Genomic DNA, 25,827 nt, shown 5'->3' on the forward strand with positions numbered 1-25,827 from the left:
ATGCTGCTTTATACAAAAAGACAAAGTGCTGGAGCAACTCAACTGGTTAGGCAGCATCTCTGGCAAACATGGATAGGTGATGTTTTAGGTCAGGATCATTCTTCAGACCGACTCAAAATGTCACCCATCCATGTTGTCCAGAGATAATTCTTGACACACCGAGTTTCTCCAGCACTTTGTGTCCTTTTCATATCTCTAGCCCCCCCCCCCCGCCCGATTCTCAGCCTGAAGAAGGGTTTCAACCAAAAACACCGCCTATTCCTTTTCACCAGAGATGCTGCCTGACTCACTGAGCTATTCCAGCATTTTGTGTCGATCTTCAGTTGCTGTTCCTTCTTACATGCTTGGTGTTACTAGTTACTGTTTTGACGCTTGATTCTATTTCACCCAGTGTCAGTCCAACCTTCAGATAGACTCCCCTCTATGTCAGAGATACCAGGTTCAAACAGAAATCAGTGAATATTTATCCCATCGCTGGTGGTTCTACAACCCACAAGGCTTTGAAACAGATTGCAGTGTTATTATATTATATTTCAACCTCCCATCCACTACTCTTCTGCAATGCCTCGGCAAAGCCACCAGCACAGTCAAGGACCATTCTCACTCACTCTTCTCCCTTCAGTCAAGAGGTACAGAAGAGTGAAAACGCATACCTCCACATTTAGGGACAGTTTCTTCCCAGCTGTTATCAGCAACTGAATGAACCATCTTATCACCAACTAGAGCAGCCCTGACCTCCCATCTACCTCATTAGAAACCCTCGGACTATCTTTAATCGGACTTTATCGTGCACTAAACATTATCAAGTCAAGTCAAGTCAAGTTTATTTGTCACATACACATACGAGATGTGCAGTGAAATGAAAGTGGCAATGCTCGCGGAACAACAAAACAACCAAAAAAATTATAAACACAATCATAACACACATATTATTTTGCATAATAAATAATAGAAGGAAAAACGTTCTGTACAGTTAGTCCCTGGTGAGAAAGGCGTTTACAGTCCGAATTGCCTCTGGGAAGAAACTCCTTCTCAACCTCTCCGTTCTCACTGCGTGGCAACGGAGGCGATTGCCTGACCGTAGCGGCTGGAACAGTCCGTTGCAGGGGTGGAAGAGGTCTCTCATGATTTTGTTTGCTCTGGAGTTGCACCTCCTGTTGTATAGCTCCTGCAGGGGGGTGAGTGAAGTTCCCATAGTGCGTTCGGCCGAACGCACTACTCTCTGCAGAGCCTTCTTGTCCTTGGCAGAGCAATTCCCGAACCAGATGGTAATGTTCCCGGACAAGATGCTTTCCACCGCTGCTGCGTAGAAGCACTGGAGGATCCTCGGAGACACTCTGAATTTCCTCAATTGCCTGAGGTGGTAAAGGCGCTGCCTTGCCTTACTCATGAGTGCTGAGGCGTGTGATGACCATGTCATATCCTCAGAGATGTGGACTCCCAGATATTTAAAACAGTTCACCCTATCCACAGGATCCCCATTTATACTCAATGGAGTGTACGTCCTCGGATGATGTGCCCTCCTAAAGTCCATGATCAGCTCCTTCGTTTTTTTGATGTTCAAGAGGAGGCTGTTCTCCTGGCACCAGAGTGCTAGATCAGCCACCTCCTCCCGGTAGGCCCTCTCATCATTGTCTGAGGTCAGGCCCACCACCACAGTGTCATCAGCAAACTTAATTATTGAATTGGAGCTGAACCTAGCCACACAGTCATGTGTGTACAGGGAGTACAATAGGGGGCTGAGGACGCAACCCTGGGGCGATCCTGTGCTCAGGGTGAGGGACTTCGATGTATTCCCTCCCATCTTGACTACCTGGGGCCTGGCGGTGAGAAAGTCCAGGATCCAGGCACACAGGGAGGTGTTGAGCCCCAATTCCCTTTATCCTGTATCTGTACACTGTGGACGGCTTGAGAGTAATCATGTATAGCCTTTCCGGTGACTGGAATCTGTAACACGCAACAAAAAAAGCTTTTCATTGTACCTCGGTACATGTGACAATAAACTAAACTATTCTTTCTACCTTGACTCGAATCTATCTCGAATTATAGTCTCAAATAAGTTTCACTATTTCATCAAGTAAGTATCCGTGGCTAAAAACATATAGACGGTACGACGTTAATGTTGAGATGAAAGGAATTGCAGATGGTGGATTCTCGAGCAAAATACAAAGTGCTGGAGTAACTCAACGAGTCGGGCAGTATCTGTGGAGGAATGGATAGGTTCTGAAGAAGGGTCCCAACCCGAAACGTCGGCTGTCCATTCCCTCCACCGATGCTGCCTGACCTGTTGAGTTACTCCAGCACACTGTGTTTTGCACGTTAATATCACACCAAAGGCAAGATAATTACAGACCACCGTATCTTTGGAAAATGACACAGAATTATCAGGACCATTGTAAATAGGTTAACAACTTGTTCATCGGTTCTTTAACAGCAGAAGGAAAACAAATCCGTGCAAACCAAAACGCGAGCTCCTCCCATTGACCCAGTTGAGAAAGACAACAAGGCTACCCTCGGTGTTGTAGGAAATTTGTCTTGATCCCATCTTTCCCGCTCCCATCTCCACCAGAAAATTCGAAATGCGATTTTAAACTCAGGAATAAACCAGCGCGTTCAAGTCGGGAATGCAAACGAGAAAGTAGTTAAACATTTAGTTCCCTACATGAGCAACACAAGGATACGCGCCGAGCATCTGTTAAACTGGCCGCCACCGTTCAACAAGAATTAACACCAAAATGTCCCCGACTTCTGCAGTGAGACAGCGTGGCCACGAGGTGGTCTAACACTAACTTACCAGGAGAGCGCTCGGTTCCAAGATCTAGCACTGGGAGTTATCGATGTAAAGGGGTTGGCTTCATCCCAAGGGATTTCGGAAAAGGGAAAATGACAGCATCTTCAAGTGGGACCCGTTATTAAAGGAGTGCTCACTTCACAGCCCCCGATGAACGAGACCACTGACCCTCACCAGCAATACAATCACCAACAATCCTCAGCTGTCAGTGATAGACATTGATTAGACGCAGGTGGAGGCCAAGTCACTGGGTATTTTTAAGGTGGAGATTTAATGGGCACTTGATTATTAGGGGTGTCAAGAGTTTTTGGGAAAAGGCAGATTAATGGGATTGAAAGGGGAAGATAGTACAGTCGTGATTGAATGGCGGAGTAGACTCGATGGGCTGAATGGTCTACTACTGCTCCTGTGACTTATGATCTTATGTACAGTACAACATAATGGTTATAGTTATTAGAAGGGACAGAAATATTTGGATGCACAACAGACTGCAGATGCTGGAAGTTCATCTGTTCTAGTAGCAGAATTGCAACATTCGGCCCATCCAGTCTATTCCACTGTTCAATCATGTCTGATCTCAATCCCATTCTCCTGCCTTCTCCCCATAATCTTTGATACTTATTAATCAAGAAGCTGTCCATCTCTGCTTTAAAAATACCCAATAACTAAGCCTCCACAGCCGTCTGTTGGACCTCTGACACCTGTATGGAAGGAACTGCATACGATGGTTAATACTGAAGAAAGGCACAAAATGCTGCAGTAACTCAACGGGTTAGGCAGCATCTCTGGAGAAAAGGAATAGGTGACCTTTCAGGTTGGAACCCTTCTTCAGACTGAATGTAGAGCTGGGGGATCTTGGATTGTTTTCACTGGAATTCTTTAGGTTAAGGGGAGAACTGATAGAAGTTTATAAAAGTATGAGAGTCATGATCGGGTGGAAATGTCAAAGACTGGAGGGCATTGCTGGACCGTGAGTGGGATAATGTTTACACGAGGTGTGCGGGACAACACAGGGAGTGGTGGGTGCCTGGTGCACGCTGCCAAGGTAGAGGTGGAGGGAGATAGAATGGTGGTGTTTATAAGGCCTATAGACAGGCACATGCATACGCCGGGCAAAGAGGGATATGGATCACATGCAGGCAGAGATTAGTTTACCCTGGCATCATGTTCAGCACGGACATTGTGGGCCGAAGGTTCTATGTAAATTATTGTTTTCGTTTTAAGTTTTAGAGATACAGCATGGAAACAGGCCCTTCGGCCCATCGAGTCTGCACCAATCAGTGATCCCCGCACATTAACACTATCCTACACACACCAAGGACAATTTATATTTATTCCAAGCCAATTAACCTACAAACCTGTATGTTTTTGGAGTACAGGGTACATCTTTCAACAGTTCTAGCCTCAACCTTAGCTCAAGTGCAAACTGCACCAAAGCTCAATTGCTCCTCAGACTAGGCTCAGTTGCAACACCTGAAGAAGGGGCCTGTCCCAAAATGTCTTATGGGGAGAAGGCAGAATAGGGTTGAGAGGGAAAATTAGATCAACCATGATTTAATGGCAGAGTAGACTTGATGGGCCAAAAGGTCTAAGTCAGCTCCTACAACATACTAATTTAGTTATCAGGAACGATGGTCTCGCCTACATGGCACCTCTTGCATGAGGGCTCAGTGTCCTATTTCTGTACACTTGTTAATCAAGGATCGGGGCATGCCAAGACTCTGCTGGACAGTTTGTATGAAAAATAATTTCACTGCTAGCACATCACGCACGTGACAATAAAAGCACCATTGAAATCTTTTCTGCAACCTTTCCAGCTTAACAACAGGGTGACCAAAATACATGCCATGGCTAATATGTGAACCAATGGCTTCTATCTCTATCAAGAGAGCCACTGATTAGATTAAAGCAACAGTTGATATTGCAATGAAAAATATACCAGTTTGATTACAGTGATATTTCATTTTATTTAATGCACCATTAATACAATCAAAAATAATCACATTAAAATAGTTTCTAAAACATTAGCTCTGACTCATCAATCCCAACACTGTTGAACAACTTGTTGATATTAATGGGTTTGACAGCAAGAATTTTATGCTTCCAGGCACACTCCCGCAATCTCCACCTCCCCAACTTGTGACACCTTCGCAACTCCACCTCCCACCTTCACGTTGTGTTTGTAGTCACTTTTCTTTTTGCGAACTTCCCATAGAGCAAATTGCAAGAAGGAAAAAAATACAGACGTTTTGTTTCAAAGAGTCCTCATATCTCAACGGCACCACGAGTATTAATAGGACTATTATTCACTGGAGATCAATTCATAACTTGAACTTGGTTGGATCCATTACTCTTTTATAAAATGAGGAGTGGAAAAGGGGAATTTCAAGCTGTTTTTGAATTATCAAGTAGAAACAAGCCAAATTGAATTGCAACCAATGCAAAGTGTTCAGGACATGAAGGTTTTAACACAAAAAAGATATATGGAACAAATTAAAGTCCTGAACAGTAGTTCACATTTCCAAAATGTTACTCATGTTCTACTCTTCCATTAGTTTGAAGAATCCTTTCCCAAACCTTCCAAAGTCACAGTCAAATGTCATAATAGCATTAACCTAACAGAGATTCTCGATCATCGCCACAAGATGGATCCAAATATTAGTGCAAATTTTTATTATTCTATTGAGTTGTTGACACAGGAACCATCGTTACGCAGCTTTTGCAAATCCAACTCGGTTGTTGTCTCGATCAAATTGGGTGTAATACTGCCCGATAAAGACGTCTCCAAGAATCCAGAGGGGGCCGGCGGGAGGGGGGATGTCAAGAGCCATGAATCCACTCAGGCAGATGGTCATTCCAGCCTGTTGTTCCTGGAAAGGAACAGTGAATAATGGTGTTAAAAAACCTACATTGCAAGACAAGTGCCTGCCTGCACAGCAAGAACACTCCATCCACCAACATCTATAAGCAAGACCCCAACAAACCGCAGAGTTTTCATGAGACCATAAGATATACGAGCAGATTTAAGCAATTCGGCCCAACAAGTCATGAAAGGAAATGATAGGGTAAATGCACAGTGTCTTTTATCTAGAATAGTGGAATCGAGAACCAGAGGACATGAGTTTCAGGAGAGGGGAGAAAGATTTAATAGGAACCTGGGAGGCAACTTTTTTTTGAACAAAAGACACTGGGTGTAGGGAACGAGCTGCCGGAGGAGGTGGATGAAGTCGGTACTATCACAATGTTTAGACAGGTAAATGGATAGGACAGGCTTAGATGAAGGTGGGTTTAGTGTAGATGGGGCAACTTGGTCTATGTGGACAAGTTGAGCCTCAGAACAAAAGGATGTACCTTTAGAAAGCAGACGAGGAGGAATTTATTTAGCCAGACGGTAGTGAATCTGTGGAATTCATTGCCACAGTCGGGTGTGGAGGCTAAATCAATGGATTTCTTTTTAAGGCGTAGATTGACAGATTCGTGATTAGTAAGGGTGTCAGGGGTTATGGGGAAAAGGCAGGAGAATGGGGTTGAGAGGGAAAGACAGATCAGCTATGATTGAATGGCAGAGTAGACTTGATGGTCTGAATGGCCTAACTCTGCTCCTATAACATATGGACTACATTGGTCCATCCCCATTCAATCTGGCTGCAGATAGTTTGAATCAGATTTTTTTTACAGTCAGGGAGACCAGACACCAGGCATCTATCTATTTTCCTGCAGATTAGCATTAATAAATCTCATGGAGATAGCCCTTTAGACTGAATACCCACCTTAAGGACATACTGCTCTGCAGTCAAAGTGAAGCTCTTCCTTTTGATGATAAAGTTGACAGGAGGGAGTGTGGAGACTTTGTTACAATCAACCTTGTACTGTGGGAGAGAAAACGTCAGCGATAAATTGTCGAGAGCAATGTCAGTATTTTTCAGAAGAATGTTTTATGAAATAATGGATGCTTGTGATCTTCAATGAAACTTTGTCACATGTACCTAGGCATAGTGAAATGCTTCATTTTAGAATACAACCCGGTAAAATCAGACTGCAGACCTCGCCTAGGTCCCCATTCGCTCTCTCTCCACCCCCCTCTCTGCAAAGTCTCTGTCTCTGATTGTTACCATTCCTCTCCCCCCCCCCCACATCCCCAGAAAATTCCTAAAATGGCAGAAGCGTCGACGATAAGCAATTCTAAACTGGCCAACTACCGTGTTTTATGATAGACGCAAAATGCTGGAGTAACTCAGTGGGTCAGGCAGCATCTTTGGAGAAAAAGGATGGGTTATGTTTCGGGTTGGGATCCTTCTTCAATCTGGAGAAAGGCCTCGACTTGAAACATCTCGCACGCGTTTCCCTAGGGTGGCACAGTGGCGCAGCGGTAGAGCTGCTGCCTTACAACGCCAGAGACCCGGGTTCGACCCTGACGTCGGGTGCTGCCTGTACGGAGATTTTTACGTTCTCCCCGTGACCTGCGTAGGTTTTCTCCCGGTTTGCTCCTGCACTCCAAAGGTGTGCAGGTGTGTAGGCTAATTGGCTTGGTCCAATTGTAAATTGTCCCCAGTGTGTGTAGGATAGTGTTATTGTGGTCAGCAATTACATACAATTATACCCAGACCTCTGGTGCTGTAAGGCAGCAACTCTACCGCTGCACCACCGTACCACTGGCTCCTTCCCCTCTCTGGGCCAGGGACTTTGGCAGTCTGTAGCAAACTCACTGCTCGTGCAAGTGAACACGTGGTTTCAGAAGCAAGAGAGTATGATTGCAGAAATTAGAAACACAGCTCCTCACCTCTCCCTGGGTAATTAGTACAGCTCCGATGGCCTTGTGCAGACTTTCAATTTCGACTTTAGGACCAGTGATCATTGAAGTTCCTGTGTCCACAATGGCTGAACACCCACCTTTACACAGAGTCAATGTATCACCAACAGTAATTCTGAAAAGAACACACCAACAGTAAGTGTACAGTAGTTTTGAGGTTTAGTTTTGAGATACAGTGTGGATACAGGCCCTTCGGCCCACCAAGTCCAGTGATCACACCGTACACCAGTTCTATCCTACACACTGGGGACAATTTACAGATGCCAATTCTGCACGTCTGTAGAATGTGGAAGGAAAACGGAGCACCCGGAGAAAGTCCACGTGGTCTCAGGGAGAACGTGAAAACTCCATACAGACAGCTTCAGTAGTCAGTTTCAAACCTTGGTCTGGCGCTGTAAGGCTGCAGATTTACCAGTGTCGTCTTATTTATTGAATATAAAAACCCTAGCCATCTCTTGTAGTGTACCAAAATATCTTGTTTACATGTCCTGAAACAAATGGAGTAGTGGTGCAGTGGATAAAGCTACTGCCTCCCAGCACCAGAGACCAGAGTTTGATCCTGACCTCGGGTGCAGTTTGTATGGAGATTGCAAGTTCTTCCTGTGAGGTTTCCTCTGGATATTCCGGTTTCCTCCCACATCCCAAAGATGTGCAGGTCTTTGTAATTGGCCTTTGTAAATTGTCCTTAATGTGTAGGGAGCGGATGTGAAAGTGGGATTACATAGAACTAGTGTGAACAGGTGATCAATGGTCAGCTTAGACTCGGTGGGTTGAAGGGCCCGTTTCCATGCTGCATCTCCAAACAAACAAGACCATAAATACAGTTTGCATTTATACACGCTTTCCATGGTATAGAAAAAATAAACACCCAGTAAAAATTAAAAGCAATTGGACCATATTAAAAAAATGTATTTGATTTGGAACACACAACCAAAGCTGTCAGGAAGAGACTGATATGTAATTTTGTAAGTTTAATTTAAAAATGTTTGAAAATGTATGAATGTGTAAATATACAAATGAGAGCAACAATCATCCATATCTTCACACAAAATGTAACAAAAAACTTACTTTACACATTTCCTTTTTAGCCTTGCTCCTCTCACGTTTTGGCTCTGTCCTTTAGTCTTTAACCTTTCCACACCGAAAAAAAAGGTTCTGAATGTCTGCCCCATCTATCGTTATATACTTCTATCAAGTCTCCAACCTTTAGCTTTCTAGAGAAATCAATGAAATCTGTCCAAACTCTCCTTGTAGTTAATACCCCCTAATCCCGGCATTCTGGTAAACCTTTTATGCACCTGCCAAAGCCTCCACATCCTTCTGTAATTTGGCAACTAGAAATGCAGACAATACTCCAAATGCAGCATGTCCAACCTACCAACAACTAGAGGGCAGTCCTGACCTACTATCTACCTCATTGGAGACCTTCGGACTATCTATGATTGGACTTTAACTGCACTAAACATTATTCATGTTATCCCTTTATCATGTATCCGAACACTGTGGCTGGGTCAATTGTAATCATGTCTGGTCTTTCCACTGACTGGTTAGCACGCAACAAACTTTTCACTGTACCTCGGTATATGTGAGAATAAACTAGACTTAACCTAAACCAAACAGAGCTTCATCACGACTTCCTGACTCTTAACTCAATGCCCCAACCAATGATGGAAGCATCCATTAGCCTTCTTCACACTATCTTGTGTTGCCAATTTCAGGATGTTGTGGATTTAGACACCAAGATCCCTCTGTACATCAGTGCTGTTAAGGGTCTTAGAGCAGAAGGTTCAATCAAGGGACAAGACCAAAAGTAGTTTTTCTTTTTTTTTTGCGTTACACTAAGCAACGTCCCACACTTTCTCTAAATGTAACTGCAAACACGATAAACTGAGGTGACACTCTCAAGAAGCAGAATATTCACAGGGTTGGGGCTATGTACATGATGTTGGCGAGGTCACCTTTGAAGTGTTGTGTTCAGTTTTGGTCACCCTGATTTGGAAAGATGTTGTTAAGTAGGAGACAGCACAGAGAAGATTTAAGAGAATATTCCCAGGATTTGTGGGGCAGAGCAAGAGGGAGAGGTTGGGCAGGCTGGGACTTTATTTCTTGAAGCACACAAGGCTAAGGAGGCTATAGAGGTTTATAAGATGATGAGCGGAATTGATAGGGTGAATGCGCAGAATCTTACCCAGAGTCGAGGAATCAGGAGACATAGGTTTAAGGTGACATGGGCAAGATTTAATAGGAACCCGAAGGATAACTTTTTGAACACAGAGGTTGGTGGGCACATGGAATGAGCTGCCAGAGGAGGTAGTTGAGGCAGGTCCAGTAACAACTTTTAAATGACATTTTGAATAGGTACATGGATAGAAAGGTTTAAAAGGGATATGGGATAAACGCAGGCAGGTGGGACTAGTGTAGATGGGGCATTTTAGTCGACATGAGCAAGTTGGGCCTGTTTCCATGCTGTATGACTCTATGACTCTCTATGTGCCAAACGATACCACAGAACACACTCCAACTTGTACCTCATTTGAACATAATGCACAGCAAAGCTTCAGAAGTATGTTTCAATACCCAAAACGAATCATGAACTCGCAAAGATCTTACTCATCCATCTGGATCTGCCAGTATGCCTTCCGGTTTACGTTCACGAAGAAGAAATCTCCAGTGTAATACTTTGGATCTGTGCCACCCAACAAGAGCTCACCTCCAGGCTGAGTGTCTGGATTCCTAGAACGTGCACAAAAACATCATCACCATCACCACCGAAGAACAGTTATTGAACAGAAAGTAGTTAAATGGATTTTCCAAATGGTTCAGACCTTCTATAAAGACGTTCTGAAGAAGGGCCCCGACCCGAAGCAACGCCCATTCCTTTTTCCCCCAGAGATGCTGCCTGACCCGCTGAGTTAATCCATTATTTTGTGTCTATCTTTGTTCTATAAGGCCCACTTATTGTTATTGTTCTGTTATTGTTAAAAAGAATGGCAGCGCAGTGGAGCAGTGGTCGAGTTGCTGCTTCACAGCGGCAGAGACGCTAGGGGTGCTGTTTGTACTTTCTCTCCGTGACCGCGTGGGTTTTCTCCTGGTGCTCTGGTTTCTTCCCACACTCCGAAGCCATACAGGTTTGTATGTTAATTGGCTATGGTAAAGATTGTAAATTGTATCTAGTGTGTAGGATAGTGCTAGTGTAGGGGGTGATTGCTGGTCGATGAGGATACGGACACGGTGCCTCCTCCATTGCCATAGTGTGGCCACACGCAAACTTGAGAAACAGCATCTTGTATTCCGCTTGGGAAGCTTACAATCTAATGGTTCAATCCATTGAATTCTCCAATTTTAATAACCCCACCCCACTGCTCCCTTTCTAGTATCTACCATTCCAGTGTGCACCCACTTCTCCCACTATTGTGCCCAAGTCATTTGCTTCTTTCCTCTCCTTTGTACATTCATCTCATACTCCAGAGGGTAACCAGGACAGCGCAGAGGATCATTGGCTGCCCTCTCCCCTCCCTGATGGACATCTACACCTCCCGCTGCCTTAGCAGGGCAAAGAAGATCATCAAAGACAGCTCCCATCCTGCGTTTGGACTGTTCGACCTGCTGCCCTCTGGAAGGCGCTATAGGTGCATCAAATCCAGGACAAACAGACTCAGGAATAGTTGCTTTCCGAGAATTATATCTACTATAAATTCAAATTCACACATGCACTGACTACACCGCCCAACACGGACTTCCATCTGTATATATGTATATATGTATGTAGCGCCGCAGAATTTGTGCACCTATTCCCCCCCCCCCCTCTCCCTTCTGTTTTTTGTTTTTTCTGTTTCTTGTTTTTTGTGCTAAATTGTATGTATGCACTGAGTACGAGCAGCTTTCAGTTTCACTGTACATGTATAGTGACAATAAATGGCATATCTATATCTAACCCTCATTTCCCTTTCATTCCTCTGTCTTTCCTCTCCCCTTACTGGCTTTCACCAATATTCCTCCCTGTGACTTTACATTTCGCTCTTCCTCTACATCTCACATCCTTTTGCCTCCTTTTCACCTCTAGCCTTTGTCACTTACTCCACCCTGCTCCGAATCAACCCTTCCCCCCCTCCCAACCCTCACCGGTATCCACCTATCACTTAGTATAGAAACAAGGAACTGCAGATGCTGGTTAATGCCAAAGATAAACACAAAGTGCAGGAGTAACTCAGCAGATCATGCAGCATCTCTAGAGAACAAGGCTTTTTATCCAGAGATGCTGCATGCCCCCCTAAGTTACTCCAGCACTTTGTGTCTATCCGCCTATCACTTACCTGGCTTTGTCACCTCCCCCCCCCCTTTTTTCCAGCTTCCTGCTACTACAATTAGTGTGAAAACCTGAAAGATCTCCTGTCCACATCGTCCAGAGATGTCGCCTGATCCACTGAGTTATACTGTAGCTCTTTTGCTGAGGTTTCCAGCATCTGCAGTTCATCGCACCTCTGTCCTAAATACCAGGTGCGCTGAGAACTGTAACATACTTGTGATGGGAACATTTTACCTGTTCAAGTAGAAAGAGAACACATTGCGTTCTACCAATTTCTGCTTCATGATATTGTCGAATACTGGGACCGCACCAGCGACCGAGATACACGGGTAGGCCATGCCGAGAATGCCATCGAATTTGGCAGCGATGAAGGTGGCGCCAGGCTGCGAGGTGGCCTCTCCGAACAACTGATTCTGAACTATGATATCACCGATCTGCAGATCAGAGCAGAGGCAATCTTCATTTAATATCAAGAGCAGCGGTGGAGAAAGCCCACAGCATCGCCAGGCCAGGTCAGCCCCTGCAACACCGACCCAGTGCCGTCGCCAGGACAACGGGCCTATGAGGCCAAGATAAGACTCTGTACTATTAAGAACGTTAAAATTTGAAGGACACAAGTTAGGTCCAGAAACGTTGTGACTCTTTGTGTACCGTCTGGGCGAAGTCTACTATTCTTGCACTACAATTGTTGCACTTTTGTACTTATCTAGGCTTGTGCTTATCTACAGAATGATTTGTATGCTGGATTGTATGCAAAACAAAGAATTTCACTATACTCAATACATGTGATGATAAGTATCATTGAATTTACCACCACATCCGACTTTGTAAAACACTCCCACCTCTGTTTGCAATTGGGAGCTGGTAGAGCCGTTGCCTCACAGAGTGGGAGATCCAGGTTTGATTCTGACTACGGGTGCTGTCTGAGTGTGGAGTTTGCACATTCTCCTGTGACCACGTGGGTTTCCTCCAGGTGCTCTGGTTTCCTCCAACATTCCAAAGTCGTACGGGTTTGTGGGTTAATTGGCCCTCTGTGAATTGCCCTTTGTGTGTAGGGAGTGGGTGAGAAAGGGGGATGACATAGAACCAGTGTGAACGGGTGATCGATGGTCAACGTGGACTCGGTGGGCCGAAAGGCCAGTTTCCATGATGTGTCTTTCAATCAAGAAAAATCCTTGAATTTGGCAGATCAAAGGAAAAAGTAGATACTCGAAACGTGTTTAATCCAACAACACAGGAGGAATGCAGGAAGGGAAACAAGGATGGCAAATTATGGTCTATACTAAATATAGATTCACAGATGTTGTTAAAGAGGACTGCATCTCCAAAACCTGCATCTGCATCTCCATGAAGATGGAATACAGCGTAGCAAAGTGTGGAGTCATGCATTTTGGCAGTAAGCATAAAGGCACAGACTATTTTCTAAATGCGGAGATCACGACTCCCGTGTTCGATCCCGACAACGGGTGCTGTCTGTATGGAGTTTGTACGTTCACCCTGTGACCGCGTGGATTTTCTCCGAGATCTTCAGTTTCCTCCCACGCTCCAAAAACGTACAGGTTTGGTGGTAAATAAGCTTGGTAAATTGTTCCTAGTGTGTGTCGGATAGTGTTAATGTGCGGGGATCGCTGGTCAACGTGGACTCGGTGGGCCGAAGGGCCTGTTTCCATGCAGTATCTTTAAACTAAACTAAAGACTTGGTACGGCTGGTTCAGGATTCACAAAAAGTTAATTTGCAAGTAAGGAAGGCAAATGCAATGCTAGCATTAATTTCCAGAGGGCTAGAGAATATTAAAACAGGGAGGCAATGCTGAGGCTTTATAAGGCACTGGTCAGACTGCATTTGGAGAATTGTGAGCAGTTTTGGGCCATATCTAAGGAAGGATGTGCTGGCGCTGGAGAGGGTCCAGAGATAGTATATGAGATGATTGGGTTAACATATGTTGAGCGATTGATGGAACTGGGCCTGTCCTCATTGGAGTATGGACGGATGAGGGGGCACCTCAATGAAACTTAATAGTGAAAGGCCTCGAGAAGGTGAATATGGAGAGGATGTTTTCACTAGTGGGGAAGTCTTGGATCAGAAGCCATAACCTCAGAATAAAACCTTTAAAAAGGAGATGATGAGGAATTTCTTTAGTCAGAGGGTGGTGAATCTGTAGAATTAATTGCCAAAGATGGCAGTGGAGGCCAAGTCAATGTATACATTTAAGGCAGAGATAGATAGATTCTTGATTACCACGGTGTTAGGGGTTATGGGGCAAAGGCAGGAGAATGGGGTTGTGAGGGAAAGATAGATCAGACATGATTGAATGGCAGAGTAGACTTGATGGGCCAAATGGCCTAATTCTGCTCCAAGAACTTATGAACGTATGACAAAAGGACAATATGGGAAGTTACATATCAGGAAGCAAATGGCCCAAATTGCAAGTCACTTAATCTTTAGATTACCCATGGTCTTTTAAGTTGCTGTAAGTTTTGCATTTTCCAAATGGACCGCAGGTTAAAAATGCTTGCCCTTCTGATATTCCATCTCCTGGTTGCCGTGCAGGTAGAAGTTCGGTACTTACACTGGTTGCATCCTGGCTGAGATATCCTGAGAGGCTGCCAGAACCATACTGGATAGAAAACTTTGTTCCATTCTTCACGTACGTGCTGGATTTCGCTGAATCATACTTGCGATGCAACACTGTTATTTAAAAAAGGGTTGTTAATTTTAGGCCAATTTGTTAAAAAGGCATTTTAACAATCATATTAATGATGCTTCTCGTGAAAGGTCTACCAGTGACTCAATATTTCCACACTGCAGACCCATAGATTATTTTCCTTCAGTAAGATATGCAAGATCGTATATTCCCCCCGAGAAGATGATTCAGTACTGAACCTAAAGTACATAAGATGTTCTTGAAAATCTTTCTCAATGAGTCAGACTTTTCTATTTCCCCACACTGTTTGTCGCTTAGCATCCATATTCTATTGAATTACCTAGCCAATAAACGAGTTCGGTATTCCGACTGCGCATGCCCAGGTCAAAGGTCACTATGCATAAACAGCCCTGGAAAGCAGTGGAGCAGTGACCCTTCATTTCTTCCGTTTTTTCCAGCTTTGGAAAAAACGGTTCTAGGTAAGAAAATACTGCTTTCAAAATATGATTTAGCTGTATTTATTGTTCCTTTGTTAAAAGCTAAGATTATTTTCTAGTTTGTATTGCTTTATGCTTTGGTGTGCGAGCGAGATCGTGCTCGTCCCTGGTCGGTGTCGGGCCCAGGTCTGTTGAATTGCTGCTGGGTGTCCCCATCCCGTTCCTGGTCGGCCGGAGGTGTCGGGCCGGGCTTGACAGATGCTGAGTTGTTGCAGTGCTTTGTGTGTATGGCTGGTGCTTGGTTTTCGCTGGCGGGGGCTGTTGGTTGGAGTTGGAGCTTCTTCTCCATGCTGGCTGTGGGCCTGAAGAATTCTATTGCCTTTCACTATTCTGCTCATTTCAAGACAATGGAGTTCGTCAGCCAACCCCAGCTCAACTTGCACCGGGCCAACCGACAGCCCTGAACCAATGACACCAGCGACCAACCCCCCTGGCCACCCCGGGACAGGGACGAGGGAGGTTCAACAGCAACTCAACAGACCCGGGCCCGACACTGATCACAGCCGAGCACAATCTCGCTCACTTACCAAAGCACAAAGCAATAAAAACATTAAAATAATATTAGTTTTTAACAAAGGAACAATAAATACAACTATTTCCTAGTTTGAAAGCAGGATTTTCTTACCTAGAAGAATCAATGTTGGAAAAAACAGAAGAAATGAAGGTTCACAGCTCCACTGCTTTCCAGGGCTGTTTATGCATAGTGACCTTTGACCTGGGCATGCGCAGTCGGAATACTGAACTCGCTTATTGTCAATATATTGGCACAGATCGCACTCTGATATGTGTGGTGGAGCCGCTGCCTCACAGTGCCAGAGACTCGGGTTCGATCCTGACCTCAGGTGCTACGTGTGTTGAGTTTGCACGTTCTCCCTATAACCCTGTCGGTTTCCTCTGGGTGCTCCGGTTTCTTCCCACATCCCAAAGACGTGTTGATTTATCGGTTAATTGACACTCTGTACATTGCCCCTCGTGTGCAGGGAGTGGATGCGAAAGTGGGATAACATAGAACTAGTGTGAACGGGTGATCGATGGTCGGGATGGAAATACCACTTCCATACTTTCATGATGGGACACTTCCCAACCCCCACATCAGTCTGAACGGTCCCAACCAAAAATATCATTTATCCATGTCCTCCAGAGATGCTGCCCGACCTGCTGAGTTATTCTTGTGCCTTTTAGATGCTGCCTGACCTGCTGAGTTACTCTTGTGCCTTTTTTGTTAACCATCACCTGCAGTTGCTTGGATCTCCATTTTAATCCATTTGCCCTGTCTGAATTTTAATCCAGTTCCCAGACGTTACAATAGCAACATTATAATCACTTATGTCTTAAGAAGGGTCCCGACCGAGTGCTGCTGCAATAAGAATTTAATTGTACCATTTCAGTACATACACGGCGGCACAGTGGTGCATCGGTGGAGCTGCAGGGACCAGAGTTCAATTCTGACTATGGGTGCTGTCTGTACGATGTTTGTACGTTCTCCCAGTGACTGCGTGGGTTTTCTCCGGGTGCTCCAGTTTGGGTGAATTTGCTTTGGTAAAAATTCTAAATTGTCCCTGGTGTGTAGGATAGTGTTGGTGTATGGAGATCGCTGGTCGGCATGGACTTGGTGGGCCGAATGGCCTGTTTCCATGCTGTACTTGTAAATTTAAAAATATGAAAATTAAACACTCTTGATTCTGGACACATCCCAGGCAAAAATAGACACGGAAATCTGGAATAACTCAGCGGGCCAGGTAGCATCTTTGGAGAAAAGGAATAGGTGATGTTTCAGGTCGAGACCCTACTTCAGACTTCTTCCCAGACTAAAAGTTGAGCACGCACCAAAGACAACAGAAGCAACTTACTGCAAGCAATATCTAACACGGAACAATGAATGGAAGGAACCCAGAGGTTGGAGGAACCAGTGTCAAATACCACGGTGAACATCTGTGGAGGAGTGCCAATGCTGATCTCGCCATAGTACTGCGCCTAGAAAACAGAGAGTGGCTGTTAGAAGCACCTGCAGTAACTCGTATCCACTGCAAACCAACGTATTGTATTTACCAGAGCGCCACAGTGGCGCAGCTGCTAGAGCCACTGCCTTACATCGTCAGAGACCCAGGTTTGATCCTGACCTTGGGTGCTGTCTGTGTGGAGTTTTCACGTTCTCCCTGTGACCACAAGGGTTTCAACAGGTGCTCCGGTTTCCTCCCACTTCCCAAAGACCTGCGTGTCTGTCGGTTAATTGGCCCTCTGTAAATTGCTCCTAGAGTGCAGGGAGTGGATGTGCAAGTGGGATAACACAGAACCAGTGAACGGGTGATCGATGGTCGGTGTGGACTCGGTGGGCCGGCCTGTCAACCTGCTATTTCTCTTAAATAAAATGTAACCCTAATTTCTCACATCAAATACTCTTAGTGCAAAAATTGGACTTTTTTTGAATAAACACAGTTCCCATCCCAACGAAAATAAAAGATTCGCACTGTGGCATGCAAATGAGCGTTTAATAAATATTTTACATCGGGACAGAGATTCAAATATTGTCAAAGTGTAGGCACGAGAAGATGTAATCTGAATCGCCAAATGGGTTAATTTTGGACCCATAACATTTTTAGACTTGACCAAGTGTCATTTTAAAGTTCCTTCATTTATATCATATCTTCATTTATATCATATCAAAGCTGGTCACTTTGAATCACAGGATCTTGTATCATTTTTAGACTTACAGCACGGACACGGGCCCTTCAGCCCAAGCCAACCATCGAACACCCCACACGCTAACACTATCCTACATACTAGGGACAATTTACAACTTTACCAAAGCCAATTAGCCTAAACCCATACATCTTTGGAGTGTAGGAGGAAACCGGAGCACTCCGAGAAAACCCACATGCAAAATGTACAAACTCTGTAAAGCCAGCACCCATGGTCAGGATTGAACCGGGGTCTCTGGTGTTGTAATGCAGCAGCTCTACCTCTGCGCCACTGATCAAATTGGGTGAAAATAGTTAAAGTCAGTCATCTGTGGGTAAACTATGCAGGAAGAGAATTCTACAGGAGAGGTGGATGTTAAAATTACCATCTTGCTTGTATTTTAAAAAAATTAGCTGAATCAAATAAAGAATGGTGGAGTCACAAGTGGCTTCAGGCCACATGTGACAGCAATGAGGCAATGCATCACGTTGAATGACTCAGCTAATATCTCCCGAGACAGATATTGTGACTAGTTTGCAGCTATGGCCGATTGGTGTGGTCAGACTTGCTACAAACATGATGAGCTTTTCAAGTGCAGTGAGCACCAGGCATTTTAATTTATTTCTCTGCAGCTTTCCGAGCTTCCTGCAGAGCAGCTGCAGTGAAACCAAGGGCAAAAGATGCTCAAATTCTGAAGCCAATTTTTAAGTCCCCTCATCAGCTAGAGGTCTTGACCTCCCATCTATTCATTGGAGACCTTTGTACAATCTTAAATCACACTTTATCAGACTTCAATGTTATCTCTTTGACCACCGGGTGGCGCCAGCAATGGCTGCCTCGCCAACAATCTGTCTGTCCTTTCCTTCTTTGTGTTTAAATAGTATGTATTAAATGTATGTTTTTTAGTGGGGGATGAAGGGGGGGTGGGGTGGGGGGGACTTTTTTCTAATCTCTTACCTCGACGGATTTTTTTCCCGTATCGTATCTCCGTCCACGCTGAGGCCTAGCATCGAAGAGTTGGCGGCCTTTGCTGGAGACCGACTTTTGAGAGCTCCACCGCAGAGAGCCTGCAGGACTTAACATTGCAGAGCCCGCAATCCCTTCGCCTTGGGTGCTTGCGGACTTAACATCACGGAGCCCGCGGTCTCTGGTCAGAGACCGACATCAGGACCTCCAAGCCGTGGGCGTTTCAACCACCCGACGCGGGGTATCGATCGCTCGACGCGGGAGCTTCGACCGCCGGCTGTGAGAGGTTTGATCACCCCGACGGATGGTTCGACTGCCCCAACCGCGGGAGAAATAAAGAGGAAGATGATTGGACTTTTTTGTGAGGAATGTGGGGAATCCACTGTGGTGGATGTTCATGTTATCTTTTATGTATTTGTGTGTCTTGTTACTTTTTTTTGTATGGCTATGGTATTTCGCATATCACTGTACCTTAATTGGTACGTGACAATAAAAGACCTTTGATGTTGTGTCTCTTATCTGAGAACTGTGGACGGCTTGATTGTATTCATGTATAAATAGAGACATAGAGACATGCCCTTTGACCCAACTTGCACATGCCAACCAATATGTCCCATCTACACCAATCCCACCTGCCTGCATTTACCCCATATCCCTCTAAACCTATCCTATCCATGCACCTGTCCAAATGTTTGATTAAACATTGTGATAGAATCTGCCTTAACAATCTCCCCTGGCAGCTCGTTCCATATATCTACCACCCTTTGTGTAAAGAAGATGTCCTTCGGGTTCCTATGAAATCTTTTCCCCCTCATTTCCAATAGTCTTTCCTTTGACTGGAGTTTTTCACTGTACCTTAGTACACGCGACAATAATAAACGGAACTAAAAAATGAAATTTCAACATTTGCAAATGGTGGGAGAGAAGGAAATTATCAATCCTTCAGGAAAACCTCCAACCATGACTTGCTATAGTCCTCATTTCAAAATCTATTTAATTTGGAAAGGGTGCAGAGGAGGTTTGCCAAAATGATGCATCGCAGCCTGGTTCATCAACCGGAAGGGTCACTATTTGGAACGAGATGCCCGAGGAGGTAGCTGAAGCAGGTACCATAACAACATTTTAAAAATACAGTTGGACAGGTACATGGATAGGAATGGTTTAGAGGGATATGGGCCAAATAGGACTAGCTTAGATATGGCATCTTGGTCGGCATAGACAAGATGGGTCGAAGGGCCTGCCTCCGTGCTGTATGAATCCATGACATTAAGAATGGACTTTGTGCCACAGCTTTTTGTTCATTTCCTATTGAAGTTTAAAAAAAAGATAAAAGTGCTGATGTGTAGAATTAGGTCAGCATTGTCAAGTGACACCGAAACAAGACACGTGCAAATCATCCTTTGTGAATCAACAGCGAAAGTTGTGCAACTTCTCCACTGAATAGCCTTGCAGTGGAAACACATTGAACAATAACCTTGGCTACAATTTCAGTACTCACCTAGCACAGGCGAGCAGAAACATTGAAAGAACCCGAGTCCTTTGCACAAAACCCAGCAACGGCAGAAGGTCCCGGTGAGCCGCGGCCTCACCCTGACGGTGGGCCTGGCTCTCCCGCCGTGGAACCGGGAGAGGGAAGCTACCGAGCCCGGCCCCTGCTTGTGGCCAACCTACCACTGTGCCACTTCATCTCAAAAAGCCAACACTGGGATACAAATTCCACTGTTCCAGAGGACATAAGGTGAAGGGGAAAAGATTTCAAGGAATCTGAGGGGTAACTTTTTTTAATTTTTTACACAAAGGGTGGTGGGTGTATGGAACAAGCTGCCAGAGGAGGTAGTTGAGGCAGGGACTACCCCAACATTTAAGAAACAGACAGGTACATGGATAGGGAAGGTTTGGAGGGATGTGGACCAAACGCGGGCGGGTGGGACTAGTGTAGATGGGACATGTTGTCCAATGTGGGCGTTGGGCCTGTTTTCACACTGTATTACTCTATGACTAAATTATTACGGTGATTGCCTATTCACCATTTCCCATTATGCGGTCAGATTCTCAATCACAAGAGACGGTACTCACATCCAGATAGTTCTTCAGTGTTTCCGGAGTGGGCTCACTGCTTTGTGGGAAACCAAGGTTATATTTGGAGTTTTGGTCTCTTGCAAGAAGCTCATCAATGCTATTCCCAGTGTCAGTGAAGGTCCGCCGAATTGAACGGAATTTTTTCAAAGGGATCCTGCAAAATGAAAGAAAAATGTGAATAACATTATGTAGTTGTAAGAATTAGGGTCTAAGAAAGGAAACCATATTGGCACCATGGTGGCGCAGCAGTAGAATTGCTGCACTAAAGATCCGGGTTCAATCCTGACTGTGGGTGCTGCTTGTACAGAGTTTGTACTTTCTCCCCGTGACAAGGGCTATCTTTGGGTGATCTGGGAGTATCCTCACACAGTACAAAGACGTACAGGTTTGTAGGTTAATTAGCTTTGGTAAAATTGTGAATGGTAGTGTAAATCTGTTCATTGTAAAAACCCCTAGTGGGTAGGATAGTTCTAGTGTGCAGGGATCGCTGGTCGGCGCGGACTCGGTGGGCCGAAGGGTTATGTTTCTGAGCTTTAAATCTCTAAACTAGAACAAAACTAAAAATGTGAAGATTCTGGAAAAGACAAAGTACTGGAGTAACTCAGCTGGTCAGGCAGCATTTCTGGCGAACATGGATAGGCGATGTTTTGGGAAGGGACCCTTCATATACTGTTGCTAGCTGGTAATGACTCGAGGTAGGATCAGGGCAATATATCCGGTCTAAAGAAGAGTTCCGACCTGGAAAGCCATCTACTCATTCCCTCCACAGATGGCACAAGAGTTACTCCAGCACTTTGTGTTTTGCTTAATATATTCAGTTATTCTATAAGAGCGTTTAATGTTTCATACAAAAAAATTGACATTTCTTAAGTCATTGGAGCAGGATTCGGCAATTCGGCCCATCAAGTCTACTCCACCATTCAATCATGGCTGATCTATTTTTCCCTCTCAACCCCATTCTCCCGTCTTCTCCTCATAACCTTTGACAGCCTGACTAATTTAGTTTAGTTTAGAGATAGACAGCAACAGGCCCTTTGGCCCACCAAGTCCACAGCAACCAACGATCCTCACACACTGGCATTATTCCACACACACTAACACCATCCTACACACTACAGACAGTTTGCAATTTTTACTGCAAACCTGTACGTCTTTGGAATGTGGGAGAAAACGCACACAGTCACAGGGAGAAGGTACAAACTCCGTACAGACAGCACCCGTAGTTAGGATCAACCCCAGGTCTTTGGCGCTGTAAGGCAGCAACTCTACCACTGCGCCACCATGCCACCCCTAATCAAGAACATTTTTTGAGTACACTTTTCTCATGCTACAGTTAAAAGGCTTCCTGTAGCAGCAAGATTATCGATTGTATTTGCTCTAAACTCATATTAGTCTCTAGGGGCAGGTAAAGACTGCAAGGAAGGTTGGAAACAATGTGCTGGTAACCTCAAAAGCAAGCATTCGGGAAGGAAGCGTGGCCTTCCTTGCATGTGCAGAACACAAAGTGATGGAGTAACTGCAAATGCTGCCTGACCCCGAGTTACTCCAGTACTTTGTGATTTACGCAAGATTGCAGCATCTGCAGTTTCTTGCATCTGCACTTACATGTTACACTTCTTGTACCCTGGGGGTGTCCATCACATTCAGTTACGTTCTTGGTGTGCAAGGTCTTGGTCAGATGGATACAATTCTTGTATAGGAAGGAACTGCAGATGCTGGCTTGCACGGAAGATGGACACAAAATACTGGAGTTACTCAGCGGGTTAGGCAGCATCTCTGGAGAAAAGGAATAGGTGACGTTTCGGAACGAGACCCGAAAAAAAATACATGCATCCTTTTTCTCCAGAGACACCACCAGACTCCAGCATTTTGTGTCTATTTTGGATACAACTCATACCACATTTCAGCAGCGTTAGTCAAAGGGTGATTCTGGGTGAATTCTGACACAGTCAAAGGATTTCTGTCCTCCTCAAATAGAATTTTAGAACTTTATGCACCACATTTTAGGGCATGGTGTTCAGTTTTGGTCTCGTGTTATCGGGAAGATGTTGTCAAGCTGGAAAAGAGTGCAGAGAAGATTTACAAGGATGTCGTCAGGACTCAAGGTCCTGAGCCATAGGGTGAGGTTGGGCAGGCTAAGACTTTATTCCTCGGAGCGCAGGAGGATGAGGGGTGATCTTGTAGTGGTGTACACAATCATGAGGAATAGATCAGATAGATGGACAGTCTTCTTGCCCACAGCAGGGGAATCAAGAACCAAAGGACGTAGGGTTAAGTTGCACAAAGGGCAGATTGTGTATGGAACATACTGCCGGAGGAGGTAGATACCATTGAGGTAGGTACTATTGTAACATTTAAGAGGCAATTGGATAGGTATATGGATAGGACAGGTTCAGAGGGATATGGGCCAAGAGCAGGTGGGTGGGACTGGCGTTGATGAGGCATGTTGATTGGTGTGGGTAAGTCGAACAGAAGGGCCTGTTTCCACACTGTATCTCCTGTAAGTCCAAAGCCTAAAGCGTTTACAACTCAGACAAAAAGAGGACAAAGTATTGACATAAATTTAATAAAAAAAATAAAAACAAAATAGACTTCCATGTTCAACACTGGAACACATACCATTTGGTTCCAAAAAAAGATGGTGACTCTTGCATGTATGAGAATGCAAAAAGGTTTTCACTGGGCAATGCCCACGTGACAACAAAAGATCCTTTGAATTGGGTTTTGCGATTGAGACGGATTAGGCACAGAGGGAATAATCTCTTTTTTCCTGAATAGATCACTTTGTTTTGGAGAATTGCTATTTGACAATCTTTGGAAATTACATATTTTGATTAACCAAATTGGTGAAAAAAAGACACAAAGTATTTTCTATTTGCATATTAGTTATTAATTTGTTGAATTATTGATTATACTTTGGTGTATATTGTATTTTGTTTCCACTAATAGTTATTAACTTTTTGAATTACCATTATATGTGTACACTGCATTATTAGTTATTAATTTATTGATTACATTTGGTGCATACTGTATTTTTCTATTTGCATTAATTAGTTATTAATGTATTGAATTATTGATTATTCTATTTAATGTATTTTGCCCTTTTGCACTAATTAGTTATTAATGTGTTGCATTTAGCTGTGTATACTACATTTTTTGCACTATTAATTTATTTATCATTTATCTAAACTGGATTTTTTTTTTGCACTAATGCAAGTGATTAATTTATTGAATTATTAATTTTTTTTCTTGTTGTGTACACTGTTTTTTCCCCCCACTAATTTGTTGAATTATTGATTATGTTAATCTGCATATTCTGCACTTGCAAGCTTGTTACGCCTCTGCAAGAAACAATGTTGTTGTTCCATTGTCGGTACGATAATTAAACAATCTTGACACCAATTACTTGTACCCATATAGAGTCTCAAGCTCAATTTCCAGTCTCTCTTCCCAAAACAAGATGCTACTCTCCATTACCCAGCCCAACTTACATTCCTGTCCCAGACATGGTCGATTTATCTGTGAGTACTGTATTTTTCTCTTGGCATTAATATTAGTTATTCATTGTCATCACCCACATATCCAAAGAGCAAGATGCACAAGCGAGGTGAAATAGGAAATATACTGTCTGGGGGATGAATATTTATTGCATTATTTCATCTGAATTCCATTTTTTTTCACATCAACGTTGATTTATATTAACAGTATTACATTGGCCCAGTATTCAACTGTTCAGATTCAGACAAAACGAGTTCTCATAAATTGTTGAATAATGCATTCTGAAAAGCAACATCTAATCTGCAGACAAAAACACGTAGATAACCACAAGTTATGTTTACACTGAACAGTTGTTGGAATTCCGAGTTATAAAAGTCACCATACACCAACAAGGAATCAAGGTGCCATACAACTCTATCGTTCCATACCATTCAAATCCCAAGAGACCAAATCCAGGTTTATAGTAAAGACAGACACAAAATGCTGGAGTAGGTCAGGGGGTAAGGCAGCATCTCTGGAAAACATGGATAGGTGACGTTAGGGGTCGGGACCCATCTTCAGGTTTAGGTTTCATATTGTCACATGTACTGAAGTACAGTGAAAAGCTTTGTTTTGCACACTATCCAAACATACGATCAAATATACAATGGTCTCGACCCGAAATGTCACCTGTTCCTCTTCTCCAGAGATGCTGCCTGACCCGCTGAGTTACTCCAATATGTTGTGTCTGTCTTCGGTGTAAACCAGCATCTGCAGTTCCTTCCTACACATTCTCAAAGGTTATGTCAGGAAGCAGGAGAATGGGGTTGAGAGGGGGAAATAAATAGACCCCAGGGCTATTTTGTACCCAAAGTGGTGACTGTTTCAAATGTTGAAACTGAAACTTTTTTCCCCTCTCAACCTCGCAGGAGAATGGGGTTGAAAGAGGACAGATAGATCAGCCATGATCGAATGGTGAAGCAGACTCGATGGGCCGAATGGCCCAAAATCATATCCTATGTCATCTGGCCATTGGTCTAACTGCTGGATACAACTATTTAGGCAGCACAGTCAAAATATTTAGACCTCTTCTCTGTTAAAAAGCAGACAAGTGAATTAAAAAATCATGGACTGGACGAAACTAACCAGTATTTCCTCAATTATATATATAGAATTAAATCAAAAACACATATATAATATATATACATATATGGATAAAAACGTTTTTAATTGAGGCGATGGACTGATATGTTACTTTTGTTGTAATAACAACATTGCCAATCGTACGATAACTACTCTGACCTTCGATGCTACAATTACCGGCGCCCTGGGTGAAAATGATACTGCTGTTCTATTAGTTAAGAGGTTGCACTGCGAGCAAGAGATCAACAACAGATTCAATGCATTCTCTGTCTCTCACCGTAAGAGTCCATCGCAGACGGCGATTGCAGCCAATTGTAGCAACACCAGCGAGGAAGCGAGCTTCATGGCAGCGAGTGCAAACGCCCAACTCAAGGGCTCTTAACGCGGACAACCCAATAAATGGAGCGCCCAGCTCCGCCTTGAAGCGTAGCGAG

General features: G+C 44.1%; 1 protein-coding gene across 1 annotated transcript; it reads right to left on the bottom strand.

Annotated features, from left to right (window-relative positions):
- Positions 1-5,109: 5,109 nt before the first annotated feature.
- On the bottom strand, positions 5,110-25,827 carry ctsd (cathepsin D). Its single transcript, XM_055649516.1, has 9 exons — positions 25,671-25,827; positions 20,771-20,927; positions 16,900-17,023; positions 14,478-14,596; positions 12,142-12,341; positions 10,212-10,334; positions 7,572-7,716; positions 6,562-6,660; positions 5,110-5,661 (listed from the first exon to the last, which is right to left on the bottom strand). Exons 1-9 carry the CDS (start codon positions 25,736-25,738, stop codon positions 5,500-5,502), a joined length of 1,197 nt encoding a protein of 398 aa, XP_055505491.1. The 5' UTR covers positions 25,739-25,827; the 3' UTR covers positions 5,110-5,499.

Source organism: Leucoraja erinacea, chromosome 18, assembly GCF_028641065.1.
Source record: "Leucoraja erinacea ecotype New England chromosome 18, Leri_hhj_1, whole genome shotgun sequence".
Classification (NCBI taxonomy): Eukaryota; Metazoa; Chordata; class Chondrichthyes; order Rajiformes; family Rajidae; genus Leucoraja; species Leucoraja erinaceus.